Raw genomic sequence first — 17,098 nt, forward strand, 5'->3', positions numbered from 1 at the left:
ATCGAGGATGACTGTTGATTTAAGCAACCAGAGCCCTGAGCCTGGAGGGTGGGAGGCCTGCACGAGTTCTGGTTTGGACCTGGTACACCTGTTGGACATACACGTGCAGCGGTGAAGATGCTGCCTGTGCTGCTCCATCCCCTCACATCCTGAAAACCGGAGCGGCCTTTCACCTTGCATTCAGCCACACATGCTGGGTGAATACCACACCCCACCCTCAGCCATTTTTTGCATCAGTGATTTTGTTTCATTTTATTATGAAACGTTTCAAGCACAAAACGTTTCAGGCAGAAAACTGAAAGGATTTTACAGGGGGGAACGATATAATGGGGGAGGAGAGTCAAAGCTCCCATGCAGAAAAATTCCAAGAAATATATGTAGATACTTGCTTCTAAGGAGATGGAGCCTAACCCCCACCCCTTGAGTGTGGGCTGCTTATATCGACTGCTTCCTAAGAGGACAGAATTGAAAGAGGGAAGATGAAAGAGCAGCTCTGCATTGGAGAAAGCTGACAACACTAGCTCAGCCAGGAGATCAAGGTCAGCATCGACAGGAATAGGTCCTGGTGATACTGTGCATCCTTGATATGCTGTGATGAGGATGGCACTTTACTTGTCTTCCTCCCCTAAACCCATAATCTCATTCGAATCATGAGGAAAACATCAGACAACATCCCACCTACGGGAGATTCTACAAAATGCCTGACCAGTGCTCCTCAAAACTGTCATCAAAAACAAGGAAAGTCTGAGAGACTGCACAGCCAAGAGGAGCCTCCGGGGACAATGATGACTAAATGTCATGTGGGATCCTGGATGGGATCCTGGCAGAGAAGAAAAGACATTAGGGGAAAAGGAAGGGTACCTGCATAAAGTATGGACTTTAGTTGATAATAACACATAAGTATTTGTTCAGTAATTGTGACAAATGTCCCATACTAATTTAAGATGTTAATAATAGAGAAACCAGGTATGGGGTATAAGGGAACTCTCTATACTATCTTTGCAATTTTTTTTCTGTAAAACTAAAACGCTTCTAAAAAGTAACATTTCTTTAAAAACACAACCACCATATACCCATCATGTAAGTCCTACCCTTCACACTTTACTATCCTTATTACACTTCACATCTTTATCACATATCTGCCCCATCCTTTTTTTTTTTTTTTTAACAGCCGCGCTTGACTACCTCTTGCTTTTTGCTCAGAACGGCACTCAGGAAGCCCGGGACCGCCCGGCACCCCACTGCCACAGGATCTCTGGGTCCCTTCACATTTGTTAGGCTGGATTTGCTCTCTGGATGCCCCATGCCCCAGGCTTGGCAGCTGCTGAAAACAAAGAGCTCTACTGGCGCCTAGTGGATCTTTAAAAGTAAAGCGTTGAGTGCAGGAAAACAGGGAGGAGGCCCAGAGTTGATTCCGCCCTAGTCCCTTCCCCACTGATCCCCATCTCAATTCTAATTTAGACCCGGACATTGCCTAACTCTGGCCCCGATTCCCAACTGTGCAATCATTTTGTAGGGTTATACTATACTTTTCTAAAAACAGAAAAAACTCTTTTGGAAGGGGGAGAGCATGAGGGGATTGGGAGTCTCCGTTTTGCTGTTAGCAGTTTTGACGACCGTGGAGAACAATTGTGGGGCCGTGGGTGTGCCTGTCCAGCCGCCCCCTCCGGCAGCAGCAGCAGCGATGGTCCTGAGTGGCCTCGCTGTGCCGGCCACGGTCTCTCCCGAATACCGAGGCGAGCGGGACCGGAAGGGAGCTTCCCGAGGGCGGGCGGCAGTGCTCCGCCGTCCCAGGCCTCCTTTTTTGAGGGAGGCCCCTCACCTGGCCGCCCGCAGGCGTGGCAGTTCATGCCCAGGGGTTAGAAGGAACACAGCAAGCACGTCTTAGTGGGGTGTCCCTGTAAGCAGAGCCTGGGACCAGGTTCAAATGCTAGTCATTTCCTTGGGTCTCAATCCCAGGAAACCCCGTACCGAGCGGGACGTGAGCCAGGGGAGGGAAAGCATCCAATAAAAGGTGTGTCAGCAAACCATGGACGCGGCGGCTTCGAGCCCAGTGCTGCTGGGGAGCACCCACCCCGGCTGAGGGGCCGGGGGCTGGGTGAGGGCAGCTTCTGGCGACAGTAACTGCTGTACTTCTGGTGCCCGGGGCCACAGCAAGCAGCTTCCGGAGAGCAGAAGGGGGTGCCAAGGGACTGGGGTGAGGCCCTGCCAGGTCCTCTTGGTGTGTCCGTGTGATGGGGGTCGCCACCGGCCCCCACCTACTCAGCCCCAGGGAGTTGGTCCCCGGCGGCCTCAGCCCAGCAGGACCGGGCGCTGTCGCGTTAGGAGCGGCGCCTCTGGGACCCTGGCCGCCTCCTGCACACGGGGGAGACTCTGTAAGGTGGGAAGCTGCAAGGAGGGGCGTGTAGGGGGGGCGGGTTGCAGGGAGGCCCACCGGGGAGGAAGCAGAGGGAGCCGGCTGCCCGCCGCCTCTTAGGAAGCTTCCCTGGGCCCTGCCCGCCGCCTCCGCACGCGCTTGAATCTCCAACGAATAGAGGACCCAGCTACTGAAAAGCGGAGCAGAACCGTGCTGCTCGCACGGAACAGCGAGTATGCAGGTGATACAACTGTTATCGCCAAGAAACAGGAATGCTCACGGGCTGCAGCTCATCTTGCGGAGGATGGTGAAAAACAGAAACCTTCCCCCAAATCTTGGTGCCTGTCTTCCTGAAGCGCTACCTAGAAACGTGTTCCATAATCTCAGAGCACACGACCTCCTGCGCAGACACCGCTGCTCGCCACGCTTGGGGACCGAGGGAGGGTCCCCGGGCAGCGCGCCGACACTGGCTTTCCGTGCACGCGCTGCACCCTCCCGCCGCAGCGGGGACGGGAGCCGACGCCCGGTGTGAGGCCCCCGCCCGACGGCTACGCGGGGACCCGGGCTGCGCCATCCCCCGAGGGTCACTGTGGGGCCTCGTGCAAGCGCGGGGCCGCGCAGCCCGCGCAGCGACAGCCGGCGCCCCGGAAGGCGTGAACTCCCGGAGGCGGCAGTGCGTGCGAGAAGCTGCAAGTCTCTGGTCGCGTTAACCGTCTGGGCCTGCATGCCCGGCGGCTGCGAGGGACCGGAAGTGCTTGCTGGTGGCGGAAGTGGGGTCGCCGCTCGGCGGGAGGGAGCACCTTGAGACTGTGGTGGAGGTCTCCCCTCGTCCTTCGTGCCTTCACCTCTCTGGTGGGAGGGTCGCGAGGTGTGGGGAGGACACGGGAGTGGCCGGTGCCCCGCCTTGGGGCCTCTGCGGGGCGCGCTGGGCGCGGGGACTCACGGTCTCCGGCGGCTCCCGCTTCCAGAACAAGCGCGTGAGCGCGCGGCCGCCCTCCGCGAGCCTTCGCCACCACGGTCTGTTTGACCCTCACAGATGAAGAAGGGAGAGGCCGCGTAACTTCAGCTGCGGGCGTGGGGACGGGGGGCGGGGCGGGGGGCTGAAGGAGGAAGTGGAACTCGCGTGAGAGCCCGAATCCAGGCCTCGGTGTGGACCCTCCTTCCGCGTGACGCCCTCGCTCACCCTCAGGAGGGGCAGCGTCCCCTGGTCCCGCCGTCGTCTTTGGAGAAGCGCGACAAGACACGTGGGTTGAACTACCTATAAGAGATTATAACAAGCAAAACGCTGTTACTCGGATTTCAGGTAAGTGCTTCTGGCAAGAACACGTCGGGGAGGATGAAGACCCCATCCGCTGACAAGGGTTACAATAAACCTCGAGGGCAGGGCTGTGTGCCACGTCTTAGCAGGTGGCCTGGAGGACGGACCTCCTTGCAGGTGCCGTTTTACACTGTGCTTCCTTCCATAGTTCTTTCAACCTTCATTATAGTTTCACTCAAGGGACTTCGCCCGTGGTCCCATGGTAGAGAATCCACCTTCCAATGCAGGGGACTCGGGTTCAATCCCTGGTGGGGGAACTAAGGTCCCACGTGCTCCCACGTGCTCCCACGTGCTGCTAGGCAGCTAAACCCACGCAGGGCCACTACTGAGCTCCCGCACCTCAAGGCAGCAACTAAGACCCAACACACACACACTCCCAAAAAAGAAAGAAAATATAATTTCACTCAAGTAATTTATAAATAGTCCTGCCAAGTGCTCACTTTTATCTTAGCGTATTAATAATCACAGGACCAGAGACACGATCTACTCCCCAGATGCTACGGTCTAAGAAGCAACGCTTGTATAAGGCTTAAACTGTGAAAGGAAGGGCCAGGGAGCTATGACGTACATGAAAACCACATTTTTGACAACAAAACTAAAACCTCGAAGGGGGAAAAAAAAGACGTAAGAGACTTGTGTATGAACCGTTCCTGGGTACAGTTTGTGACAAAGTGTGTGCCAGTGTGCCTCCTGATGGTGGTGCTCAGTGACACAAACGGATTTATCTGTGACATCATAAAACCAAAAAACCAACAATGCTGTTTCTCCAAATTTTTATTTTAATTTAAATTACAGGGCCAGCCAGATAATCTGATAAGAAATTTACTTTTCCTCAAGAGAAAGGAAATGCTTCCATGGCATTGTGAACAATTGTATACATCTCCACCTTTTTTAAGGGTTAAAAATCACATTGAGTAACTGACTTATGTAAAATGAAACCTTTATAACACAAAAAGAAACCACTTCCAGTATAATAGTTTTGGTAATATGAATATATTAAATGATCATAACTTCAAATGCAACTTTTCAACTTTGAATGTTTTCACATTTTTGTTTAAAAACAAAAAACCAAAAGTCTTAACTATCCCCAGATTCCAATGCGATAGTAACACATCAGTGTTTTCTTTGACACGCTGCACCCCTGTCTTCCACACAAAAGCTCTAGTACTATGACAGCATTGCCAAAGTGGAAGCTGTTGTTTCAAGTTCTAAGAACCAGCTTGGCAAGGAAACCTTGCTTCCACTTGGTGTAATTAATGTTTGCACACGGAATCCAGATACCCAGCACTGGACCACGAGAACCAGAATGATGCATCGCAGCCAAGTCTGCCTTCCTAAACATCTTGGATATTTTCATTTCAAGGAGCTTGGATTGCTTTCTCTAGTTCCGATAGAAAAACATGAATTATTTTACACAGATTTTGGTAAAGACAGCCTCAGGAAAACCAATTATAAGTGTAGACTGCCATTTCAATTAAACAGAATAAAATACATCTATGTTTTCTGGAGCTGTTTTCCTAACTGGTGCTCCTAGAAGGAGATCTTAAAGCCTGCTGAAACATCAATTGGGAGTCTCACTTTACTGGCTGATAAATAATTCAATTAGTAAGAGAGGCTAGCAAAGAATTATATAAATTTCTTAATCAGCTACAGCCATGCTGAATTCGAACTGGCAAACTCTGATTTGTAAGTTGTTAGTTGTGATCTTCATATCACTAAGATGAACAGATACCATTCTAATAACTTTACATAGATATATTCTAGGAGACGTTGTTCTGCTGTGGTCACAGTAACAAAAAAGTGGTGCAAAATCAGTTACTTTATAAATACTGATAATTTGCAGCATTAAGGAACAGGACATTAAAAAAAATAAATTTCCCCATAAGACACCTATGACTAGGAACTCTTCTTTTCCTAAGAGAAGCCAAAGTTTTAATTACTCAGTTTCACAACTATTGTACTGGATTACTTTAAGAAAGAAAAGGTGCTCTCTACAGAGGTCTCCCACACACACAAAGAATCGGCGTTAATTTAGCATAATCGGTATCATTCATCGATCTGGAGAACTCATGACTCATTTTAAGTGAATAAGGCCAATATTATGCAGGAAAGTGTAGCTGACTGAGTTCCAAGTCTGTATTGTAGCCTACTGATGGCACCCCATTGGATAACTGAATACAAAGGATTGGTTTACTTTTTCTTTTAATGCTGTGATACTTAAATGTTAAATCAGCATTTTCAGGTGATCTGAAGTATTTCAATTACATATGAGCATTCATTTTTTGCAAAAACTCAATATTAGGTAATAGTTACATACTAATACAATAACATTCCTCTGCTGTACAAATTAAATCATTTAAAAGAAATGAGCATTCTAAGAATTATATACAAAAGGAAACTGTAAGCATTGTTGAAATGAAATGCGAGGTGTCGTTGCTAGCTCTACTGTTTTAAAATACCTTCAAAAAGTAAAATTAACAAATACCCTTCAACATATCCAGGTTTACAAGTCTCAAGAAAATCAAATGTCAAAAAATTCTAGAAAGCTGTGAAAAGCATATATACATTTTCCTTATGACCTTACAAAGCTTCACAATTTTGAGAAGCTGCTAAGTTTCAGTATCAATTTATTCGTGTGTCAACTTTATCCACCCAAGAAGCTCACATCTTGGATACAGTTCCCCTATGATTTCAAATAAAGCTCTGCACGATCTTCCATTAGTGAAGGCATATAATCTTACCAAGAATCCACACCCAGATCTTTAACAAAGATAAATGCAAACAAGCAGGTTGCTCTGATAATATCAGTGCCCTCTTCCCCTAACACACACTATCATCTATGCATTTGCCTTCATGAACCTAGCCATGTTCAGAACTTCTACAGCAAACGGAGTCTTTGAATTCTGAAATGACACAAAGATCAAGAAAAAGTCCACGTGTGCTCTAGTGTGCAAGAAAGCAGCAGCTACGTTCTCCAACTTGGACTAAAAAAAACAAACAAGGTAAAATGAAAACCGTTCACTTAACAGCAGATTAGCAGTAATGTTCCTCATGAATCGATAACAGTGCCTGATGCTGAATAGCTAACAGCAAATGCTGAATTTGGATTTAATATTTTTGATGTTTATAGGAAATTAGGCTTCTTGCTGAGCTGGTCTCTTCAAATCCCTGATCTGTTTAACTAAATAGGTCTTCTCATCGTTAAACTGTTCATCCTCGGTCCTGTCATTCTGGAACTTGCTGAGGAACTCTATAAGTTTGGTCTGGTTCTTGAGGAGGATGTCTAGGATGGGCTGCGTCTTGTTAGGATTGGCTACAAACACCTGCACAGAGAAAAATCAACATCAGCCACAGGGAAGGAACAAGACACGGGGACATCTATGCTGCACTGAGCAGAGCACATGCTATACCCATCCAATGCTTCCCTGGGGCCTGTGGTGAAGTCAGGATTATTAATTCAGAGGTGTTCGCTTTGGAAGACCTTATTTTACAATTTAAAAAAGGGGGAGAATTACATGTTTTAGCACAAAAAGGACTGACATATTCACTCATGCTCTGAAACTCAGCAGTTGGTATTAAATATAGACTTTGATTGTAGAATAAAATGAGCAGGAGTTATTTCTGGGCAGAGGAGGTCAGAATGGATTTTAAGAACAAAAAGCTCCATGGAAAGCATTAAGAAATGGATTACCCTTTAGTGATTAATAATCTTCTATGCCAAAGATAAATGACACCCCTCTACAAATAAACTTTCCTCGTTCCCAAATGCAAATGGTATATACCCTGTTTCTGGGTCTATTTTTGTTTAAATGTACCACACAACTATGAAAATTGACTGAACTGAGCTGGGTCACTGAGATTACCAAAATGAACCTAATAAAACTTCAGTAATTTGTAAATGAAATGGGATGAACAACTAGTGTTTATGCTTTTAGTACTCTACCTTAAAAACGTGGAAGGCCTCAAACTGGATGTTACGGCTTTTGTCTCGTAGAAGGTTCATCATTAACTTGAGGTTCTCAGGTTTACTGATGTATTTTGTCATAATTGTGAAGTTGTGTCTGTCTAATAGTAGCTCACCGAGAAGCTGAGAAGACAAACAATTACGCTTCCATTACCATTTAAGATTTGAAGTAAAACCAAAGCTTTAAAAACAATTCATTAAATAAACATCATTATTAAGCACAGAATACTAGGAGGCACTCAAAAGACTGATGAACTGAACTGAATTCTGACCTAAAAGCTAACGAGTGCCTCCTATTTGTTTGAACACCTACCTTTTCTTCTGGGGTTTAAACCTATGGTGCTCTCTGCTCTCTGAAGAGGACATTCAAGTCGCATTTGGCCCAGAATCTGAGACTGTCAGAACCTATTCTTTAAATATGCATTTGTGTTATCTCAGTAAAAAGAAACTGGTCAGACGATAAGTTACTGAATAACTATATACCTTAGCTTAATTTAAAAATAATTTTACTATTTTTTAAAATTTTATTTATCTGAACTTTACAGGACAAAGGGTTTCATGTACAAAGTTTTCCACATACGTACCCCTAAACACACCAAACTTATCATTTTATCTTATCTGATTCAGAAAGGTTTATAAAAACAAATACTTTTCTGTTCCTTCTTAAGCAAGGTATCCTGAAGATACTCTCAGCTTTTCTTAGTGACTCCTTATCGTTACTAAAAGTGACATTAATTAAGCTAAAAAAAAGTCCGTGCCTTCTGCTAAGTCTGTGCTTCCTGAGTTCTATGGAGTTGACTATACCGTATCAGCCCTTAATTTTAACATCGTCCCTGTTTGTTCTAGATTTCTCTTTCTCTGAAGCCAGCAGTCACCTCTTCATGCTGTCAGGGTGCCAACTTCTAGTCAAGGACTAGTGTGCAGGCGGTATAACCTGCCTGGGGACAGGGACCAAGCTGCGGTCCTTGTGGACCCAGGCAGAAGCGGAGCAGTGGAGAGCGTGGCCCCTGGCACCAGCCTGCCTGGGTTCCAGTCCTGACTCCCTGCTCCCTGTGAGTTCTGTAACCTTGAGAATGTTATGTAACTTCTCTGTGCCTCAGTTTTATCATCTGTACAATGGGAGTGGATAATGGTACCTCTATCTTATGAGAGTATAGTGAGAAGTAAAAGCATGAATACATGCAAAGCATGTTGGACCCGAGTCTAATAAGAGACATGGAGTGAGGTCTAAGGGAAGGCAAACGCATGGACAGCGCTACTCTGCCATGGTTTACTTGCTGTTATTAATTCCTTTCTGGGTTCCTGGCTATGTTCTAGATACTTGAAGTTTCCAGATAACTGATCTCTAGATAAATAACATGCCATCACAGTAAATCAAAAATAACCGGATGTGCAAGAAAACAAATTTATTCTACTTAGGATTTATAAAGAATTTAGAGGAAGAATTCAAAAGCTCAGATAGGTTTCACGTCAAATCTGAATCACAAAATATACAACTTTCAAAGTAAGAAGCCCAGTATTTACTCTTACAGAGGCTCAAAAGATAGTATTAAGTATGTATAAACTTATTGGGTGTTCATTTTCTGTCACAGAAACCAAAGAAATACGGAAAATGACTCATTTCAATGTGATTATCTAGAGAAGGATGACCAGTAATTTAAAGAATTTCTTTGGACATAAAAATAAAAAATTGGGGGAATTCCTGGCGGTCCAGTGGTTAGGACTCCACGCTGTCACTGCCGAGGGCCAGGGTTCATTCCCTGGTCTTAGAACTAAGATGCCATAAGCCATGCAGTGGGGCCAAAAATAAACAAACAAAGAAAAACAAACAAATAAATAAAATTGAAGCTTGGTACAGGGAATACAAATTTGCTGGTAAAATAAATATAGGGATAAATAAATGCCAATGTGGCAGTAAAAAAGAGAGTACAAATTAAAATACATTTTTAGAGTACCACTGGTCCTCACAATTTCTCCATGTGTTCATGAGAAACTGTAGGAATGAAAGACTTGCTTCATATCCATTCCTTTGCTAGCCATACAGTGTCTCTGGGGCAACAATTCAAACCTGCTGTTGTAGCCGAAACAGCCACAGATCATATGTAAATAAAAGAATGCATCTGTGTTCCAATAAAAGTTTATTTACAAAAATACACAGTGGGCTGGATTTGGTAGTTTGCCAAACCCTGTTCTAGAGTTTTAAATCTTTAAGTTTCAAATGGAATTGTCCACAACCTATTTTGATACAAAGCAGCCAAACTCGTCTACGGTTCACAGTGTCACTGCTCACGGCCACCCCCCTTCCCTCACACAGCAAGCTTGTGCCATCTGGGCAGCACTCTGGGGAACAAAACACCTGCAGGGCCTTCAATTCGGTGATACAATTCTAAGTTTTAACAACAGACTCCCAAATCTAAAATACCTCATTACTAAGTGATTAAATCCTCTTCAAAATTCTGCACGTTCCATTTTGGTGTCTCTAACACATGAGGAGGTGAGCAGGGGCAGCTGCCCCGCGTGAACCACTGCTGAACCCCGCCCGCTCCTTTCCACAAAAATCTTGACCATGGGAAAATGTATTTTCCCTGCAAAGGTCTAGAACCCATAGCACCATATCTCCCTTTCCCCAAACACACATTTCAAATAAGGGGTGGAGAGAAATGAACTACTTCAATAATCTGTCATACCTTGAGTGACTGTCTTTTTGTCACATAATTTTCTGAATGAAGTAACTTCTCATATTCACTGAAGAACTAAAAGACAAGAAAACACGTATCAGTTATTTTTTTAAAGACCAGTAATAACATTAAAAAGCTTGAGTACAAACTTCTAACAGCACAAAGGCCAATCGCTGCCCAAGCTCAGCCCCTCCTGTCTGCTTCACACCTGTCCTCAAGGTGATACCCACTGGTTACCTCCACAAAGAAGGCTCCTGGCCCCTTCCCAGCTCTAGCCAGGTGCGCATATAGCTTAAATCTGGTCCTCTTCTGTCCAAACTCCATATGCACACAACATAACTCCCTTTCCCCCCACTGTTTTCTCACTGTTGAGTCAGCTCTCATTTCCTGGTGTTAGATTAGAAAATTCCTATGTTTTACAACTCAACTAGTCCAAAGCACAAGCACAAAGAGAAAAGTCGCCTGTTCTTTCAAAGCAAGAAGAGAAAATAATTAAAAATAGAAGAGAGAAGAAATTCAGCACTTTTAAATAGGTAGGTGTCCCACAGAAGGTAGGACGTGAGCTCAAACTTGACTAATGGGAGAGATTTCGTTCAGAAATGGGGAGGAGAAGAAGATACTCTTGGGGGATAAAAAGGGAAGAACACAGCATGAGCGAAGACCTGGGAAGTGCAAAATGAAGCAGATTTAAGAGCCGACGAGCGTCCGCTAGATTTACAAAATGGTGCTCTCTAACAAGACCAGTGTCCCTGGAATGGTAAGGAGCAGAAGCAGAGGAAAGCAGGGAGGTGGGAAACAGAAGTGAGGGGCACACAAGGCCTAGGGCCACACTTCCCAGACGTTAGGAGAGAAGGCCAGTCAGCTCTTTGTTTTAACTACAGCCGGGTTTTAAAAGCTCCACAATTTTGCAGTACTAGTATGACTCCGCTGGGTAGCAGTGCTTTACTGAGACCTTCCCTTGGTCGTGGTGGGTGGCAGAGGATGCCTGCTTTGTAATTTGTCCATGCGAAAACTGTTTCTACCTTTTCTTTATGATGGGTTCTCATCAGCCATTCGTCTGTGGTTTAGAGCAGGGGTTGGCAAACTATAGCTCGTGGGCTAAATCCAACCCACTGTCTGTTTGTATATAAGTTTTATTGGAACGCAGCCATGCTCATTTGTGTATGGTAAATACATTGTTTATGAACTCTTTATGGCTGCTTTTGCAGTAGTACAGACAGGAGAGCTGACAGAGACTGCATGGCTATGAAGCCTCAAATATTTACTATCTGGGTGGCCCTTTAGAGAAAAGGTTTTCCAGCCCTTAGTTTAGAGCTAACCAGAACTGCCTATGCATTCATTCTGTTGCTTATCTCTAGGCAGAGGTGGGATGGCCATCTGTTTAGTATGCAAGCACCTAAAACTTCTCTCTTCAGAGATGGCTGTTAACCCTACCTTCTCTCAAATGATCATCAAGCCAATGATCAAACAATTGGGTCTGCCTTTAATCAATAACGCAGAAACAGGAACACCTCAAGTTCTCGACAGGAAATGCAAGTTAAGATTTTCTGCTGCATAGTTTTTAGGGTAAGCTTGGTTGCAAGAAATTATTCTCAAGGAGAACTGCCTGGTTAGATTTTATCCCTGGGCCAGCAATAAAGGACTAGGAGAGACAGAGGTCAGGCACTGTTTGGGCCCCTCAAAGATTTGCTCTCCGTGAGTGCACTTTAGTTCAGCATTCTATTTACTGCAGAGGCACGCTTGGTGACTGCGTCCACTGCATGACACTGTAATTCAATTCTCGTCTAAGAATGTCGATGGGAGAAATTTGTTCCAGGTCCCAGTGCTAGAAAAGGCTGTTTCTTTTGAACAAGCTTTACAGAAACTGTGAGCTTTTCCTTGGTTTGGTTTCCCTCTATGCTTTAATTATTAGAAAGCACAGAGTCAAGTGTACAGGTTTTAGAGCATGTGTTTTTGCACAGTAACTCCACCTCAGCTTAATTTAAATTGCCTGCACCTCCCCATTTCCTTCTCCTCCTTGGATCTGACTGCACTGCATGCATATTTCTGTCAGCTGCCGCACATAAATTTGCTAAAATCCTGTTAACCAATGTCACCCATTAATAACATATAGGAAAATATTTTATTGCAAAATTAAAGCGACATCATTGCCAGTAGCAAATTTCTGGGAAATTAGTTTTTATCTTTGGTAGGTTTTAAATTAAGCTACTCATATGTTTAATTAAAAAAAAAACTTTTGAGACCGTGTGGTAATAGAAATAATAATGCTAATGTTTATTAAATGCTTACTGTGTTCCAGGCACTGTGTCTTGCATTTGACACACACATTCTTATCTAATCCTCACAGCAACCCAGTAGTAAGAAGGTGCTATTATGAGCCTTCTTTTAGAGCTGAAGATCCTAAAGGCACAGAGGGTGAATGAAGGTTGCTGCCCAAGAGCTGGAAGCACACGGTGGAGCTGGGACTTGAAGCCAAACTCCACGCAGTCTGGTGCCAAAGCCCACACTTCTAACTACTGTAAAAGGCACCAACAAAATGACTGTGCTTCCAATTTAAACCAACAAATGCACAGGAAAAAAAAAAAAAAACACACCCACATCCCAATGTACACGGGCAGAAAAAAAAAAATGACCAGCTATGTTTAAGCCATTGATGAGGCTATTTATGAAGGAATTACTATGTACTCAGCACTGTGTTATGATGTTACTGGGAGTGGGAGGGAAAGACGGGAAAAGGAACACAAGAGAATTAGAAAGCATAGATAGGTTTTGCCTCCAAGAATCTTCTAATTTAGTTCAATGGCACAGTGAACAATGAAGTATTAACAATACCCAGGATTTTAAAAATTCAAACAACTAGTGGAAGAAGGAAAACCTAAGCCCAATCTTGGGGGAGAGACAGACATTTTAAGTGGATTGTTACTATCATAACTTCTCCAGGAGCACCTATGAGATCTTGGACAATGCCTACATTAAACTAGTACGGCATAAGGAAGCGCTCGTGGGAATCGTGGAGAGCAGAGATGACACGTGGTGGGAGAGAACACATGACACCACTGCTGCGATGATCAAGGGCAACCAGGTTATCAGAGCACCCAGCGCTCGTCACAAGCTTCTGGGGGTTCTACGACTAGCTCAGTCTGGGGGCGGGCCTTAAGGCTGGGCTAATCCACTGCCCTCCTTTTACAAATAAAGGACAGACTTCTGAGTCCCCCAGCGGGCCTTGGTCTTGGGCACAAGGAGTCAGCAGCCGAGCAAGGGCACAACTGGCTGCTGCGTCCTCTAGGCTAGAGTTCTGCCCATCTACCCGCTGCTGTCCCCCTTCCTCTCTACTTGTAAGCAGCAGGAATGTGAGCAACTACCGGAAAGTAAGGGGAAGATAAGAAGCCAGACAGTAATTTTCTTTTTATCTTAACTGTATATTATCATTCAGCAGCAAAGTGCTTTATTTTCCTCTTCTAAAGCGAAAAAAGATGCAAAGGGCAGTGTGTCGTCAAAAAGATAAAATTCTGTTTCTGACCACATAACGCTCTATACCTCGTTTTAGTAGAGAAATGATTTCAGCACCAATTAAAAACATTGTATTTCCAAAATACATACTCTGGTAGAAAATCTAATTAGAATCTTTCATTTCTGGTAACAAAACTTACAATGTGCTATTTTAAAATAGTGTTTCATGTACTTACTCTATCATAATGTTGTTCCAAAAATTCTGCGCTGAGCAATTTATGTCTTGTAAGTAAATCCTAGAAAAAGAAAATACACTTTTTACAGTTGTTTGGCATTCAAATTCTTTTAGAAAAGAGAATCCTAAACATTCCACGCCATTTTACCTGATAAAAACTGTTGTTAAAAATTACTATACTTAAAAACATTTGAGCATGAATTGTACTGAAAATGTTGATTCTATGTAAGAGCAAATAAAATCATTAATAATCAAATTGTGATTGTAATGATTGAGTGTCACAGGTCTACAGCTCTTAGAAGGAAAAATTTTTAAAAAATTGATAAGGCAATGGAGATAAAAACTCAAAGAAAGGGAATCAAGAATTGAAATGAAATAAAAGTAAACGGTTGTGATAAAATGTCAAATAGTATACTGCTCCTGGTGGCAAAAGAGGACATTTCTTTTATTAGAAAAAGTACTGGAGGTTCCATCTTCTTCCTCCTAAATTCAGTTACATTCAGTTTCATATTGAATGCAATCTTTTTCAGAGGTAGAATGGTTTTTAAAAGCCCCATCATATTATAAACATCAGCTCCTAAGTAAGCAGACTAATGCTGCAAACATGTAGCACCAAAAGTTAGTATGACCTAGAGTCCAATTGTGCACCCCTATGAAATAGAGCTTATGCCTCACCCCATGAATTTCCCTGGAAACAACTCAAGGATCATTCATTCAGAAAACACCTACTATGTGCCAGATAAAGTTCTAGGTGCTGGGGCTACAAGGACAAAAAGATATGGTCCTTGCCTTCAAGGACATAGAAGTTATTTAGCAATCAACTGGCCTTGGTCTCACCAGGTGGGAACAAGAATGGAAACACGTCACAGCAGAACAGCCAATTCATCTTTGGTGAATTAATGAATTAAATTCCTTTAGAGCTGCCCACTGGAGAGGTCACTGCCAATAATCCCCTTTCTCCAAACCAACTTTCCTTTAACTTGTTTTCTTTGATGTGTACGTTGGACTTACCCAGGTTACAATGAACTAGTGTTTCCTGAAGTATGTCCTGAGAAATGCTTGAAGGAACGCTCCAGGGTCAATGAATGAGGAAAATGCTACAGCTCTGGTTCCCTCATGGGGATCCATCAGGTTTCAAGAGATTTTGCAGGGAGCTCTTTTGCTGCCTGCTTGTTAGCACCCTTCCCTGAAAGGCCTCCTTTGCACAGGCTTTCCCCTGGCCTACTTACTTCCAACCTTTGGACCTCGACTCAAACATCACCTCCATGGGGGACCCTTCCTGACTGGTCACTGGCACCAAAGCATGGTCACAGTTATGACTTGACATCTGTGGGATTATTTTATTAATGTCTCTCTCACGATAGGCTGTAAAGTCTATAACTACAAGGGTCATGTCTATTTTTACTAATTTCTGAATCCCCAGCACCTATGCAGTATCCAGCACATAGTAAGAGCTTAACATTTAATAAATAAATGAATGAACCAACAGAATCAGGGAACATGTTTGGGAAAACAGCACATTAAGCAATCTTCAAAGTATGCTTTTAAGAAGGCTTCTAACTCCACCCCAAAGACTTACAGGTGTTCAAACTGCTGGATGGGGTATGTGTCCTACGCCCATGGAAGGTCTACCCAATTTTTCCCGAATCCCCCTTGGGGATTAAACAGGCAAAATTAGAAAACCTGGAGTTTGAGTACCTTCAAGCAACTGGAAAGAAATGCTATGAGGCTTCCCCGTATGGGAAGGAGGAGATGGCAGGGCTAGAAGAATTTATATTATCTATTGGTCCATGGGTTGAGATGTGAGGGAGACAGGAACATGAGAACTTTAAGGGAATGTATCAAGCATGCTTGTTAAAGAGTGTGTCCCGCCTCTAACACGCTACTGTGTGGTCTATGACGGTCTCCCTTGAGTTAGGAGCCTCAAGGGCAGGCGTTTGTCTGGACAGATCACTGCTGAACCGGGAATTCCCTGGCAGTCCAGTGGTTAGGACTCTGCACTTTCACTGCAGGGGGCCCTGGTCAGGGAACTAAGATCCCACAAGCCGTGCAGTGTGGCCAAAAAAAAGAGATCACTGCTGAACCTCAGGACCTAAAGACACGAGCAGGCACTCAGAGACTTGTGGAATGAACTGAATGAACAACGAAAAAGTGAATTTAAGGACTGCTGTGGCTAGATCCATGCATGACTTGAGTGTCACGTTTACTTTTTTGTGGCTGGGTCTTTCTGAAGGCCACTGTGAGGAAGTACAGAGCCGGGAGCCAGGTGCTCACCACTCTGTCATGATATGACGACAGAGAATGCCAAGGGAAGGGGTCTCAGAGACAACGGCTCTCCACTGGGGTTGGTTTCTTAGGAACAGGTAGGTAGAAAGTATTACTCTGAAAAGCAAAGATCCTAAATATGCTGCGCCAGAGTTTTTTTCTTTAGGTCTGAGTAAGGTGACTATTTACCTTGAAAGCTGTATCTCCAGCAGCAGCAAGAGGCTCACAGTTGGGCCACACATGACAAGGGGGAACCTCAAACATCTCCCCATCAGAGATTCTACTTGTTATCATCTGGTTTAAAGAGACCAGGAAGCTCAGGAAACCACTGCCAATCTAGGAATCACACCTCCATGGCCTTGGGGTAGGAGAGACTGGAAAGGGGTGCTGAGGCTGCTAAAGCAACCCTTCTTTAAGGAGAGTAAAACATTAGCAGGGAAGGAACAATTGCTGGGAGTGGGCACAGAGTAAAAAGGCCGATACTAAGCTGGGAAGAGAGGAAGTGGGAACTTGCGCAGAGCCTCTGTCTCCTGAGAGATGGGAAAAGACCTTACCCTTGGAACTAGAGCCGAGAGCTCTGGAGAACTCAAACCAGGCTGGGGTGGGGGTTGGGGGGGCGGCAGAAACCGACAGATCAGAAAACGAAGGCAAGTGGTCATGCAGCCAGCATCTGGTAAGCGACCCCCAGAGCGGACAGGATGCACGTGGTCCCAGATCAGCAGAGCTGCTGGGCCAGCCAGCAGGGGGACAGAAAGAACCTGATTTCTGACTTCCCAACCTGTTAAATTCCAGTATAGCTGAGACCCTGGCATTACCTGGAGGAAGGTCAGGG

General features: G+C 44.5%; 1 protein-coding gene across 1 annotated transcript in view; it reads right to left on the reverse strand.

The window, feature by feature from the left end:
* Positions 1 to 4,430: 4,430 nt before the first annotated feature.
* Positions 4,431 to 17,098, reverse strand: part of CAB39 (calcium binding protein 39) — an 87,936-nt gene continuing 75,268 nt past the window's right edge. Inside the window, exons 6-9 of the mRNA XM_082629835.1 lie at positions 14,003 to 14,062; positions 10,326 to 10,391; positions 7,618 to 7,761; positions 4,431 to 6,997 (exon numbers count right to left, since the gene is read on the reverse strand). Of these exons, the coding sequence (XP_082485961.1) occupies positions 6,809 to 6,997; positions 7,618 to 7,761; positions 10,326 to 10,391; positions 14,003 to 14,062 (459 nt within the window). The 3' untranslated portion in view covers positions 4,431 to 6,808. The remainder of the gene's footprint in view (positions 6,998 to 7,617; positions 7,762 to 10,325; positions 10,392 to 14,002; positions 14,063 to 17,098) is intronic.

This window comes from Mesoplodon mirus, assembly GCF_964341445.2.
Source record: "Mesoplodon mirus genome assembly, chromosome: 8".
Lineage (NCBI taxonomy): Eukaryota > Metazoa > Chordata > Mammalia > Artiodactyla > Ziphiidae > Mesoplodon > Mesoplodon mirus.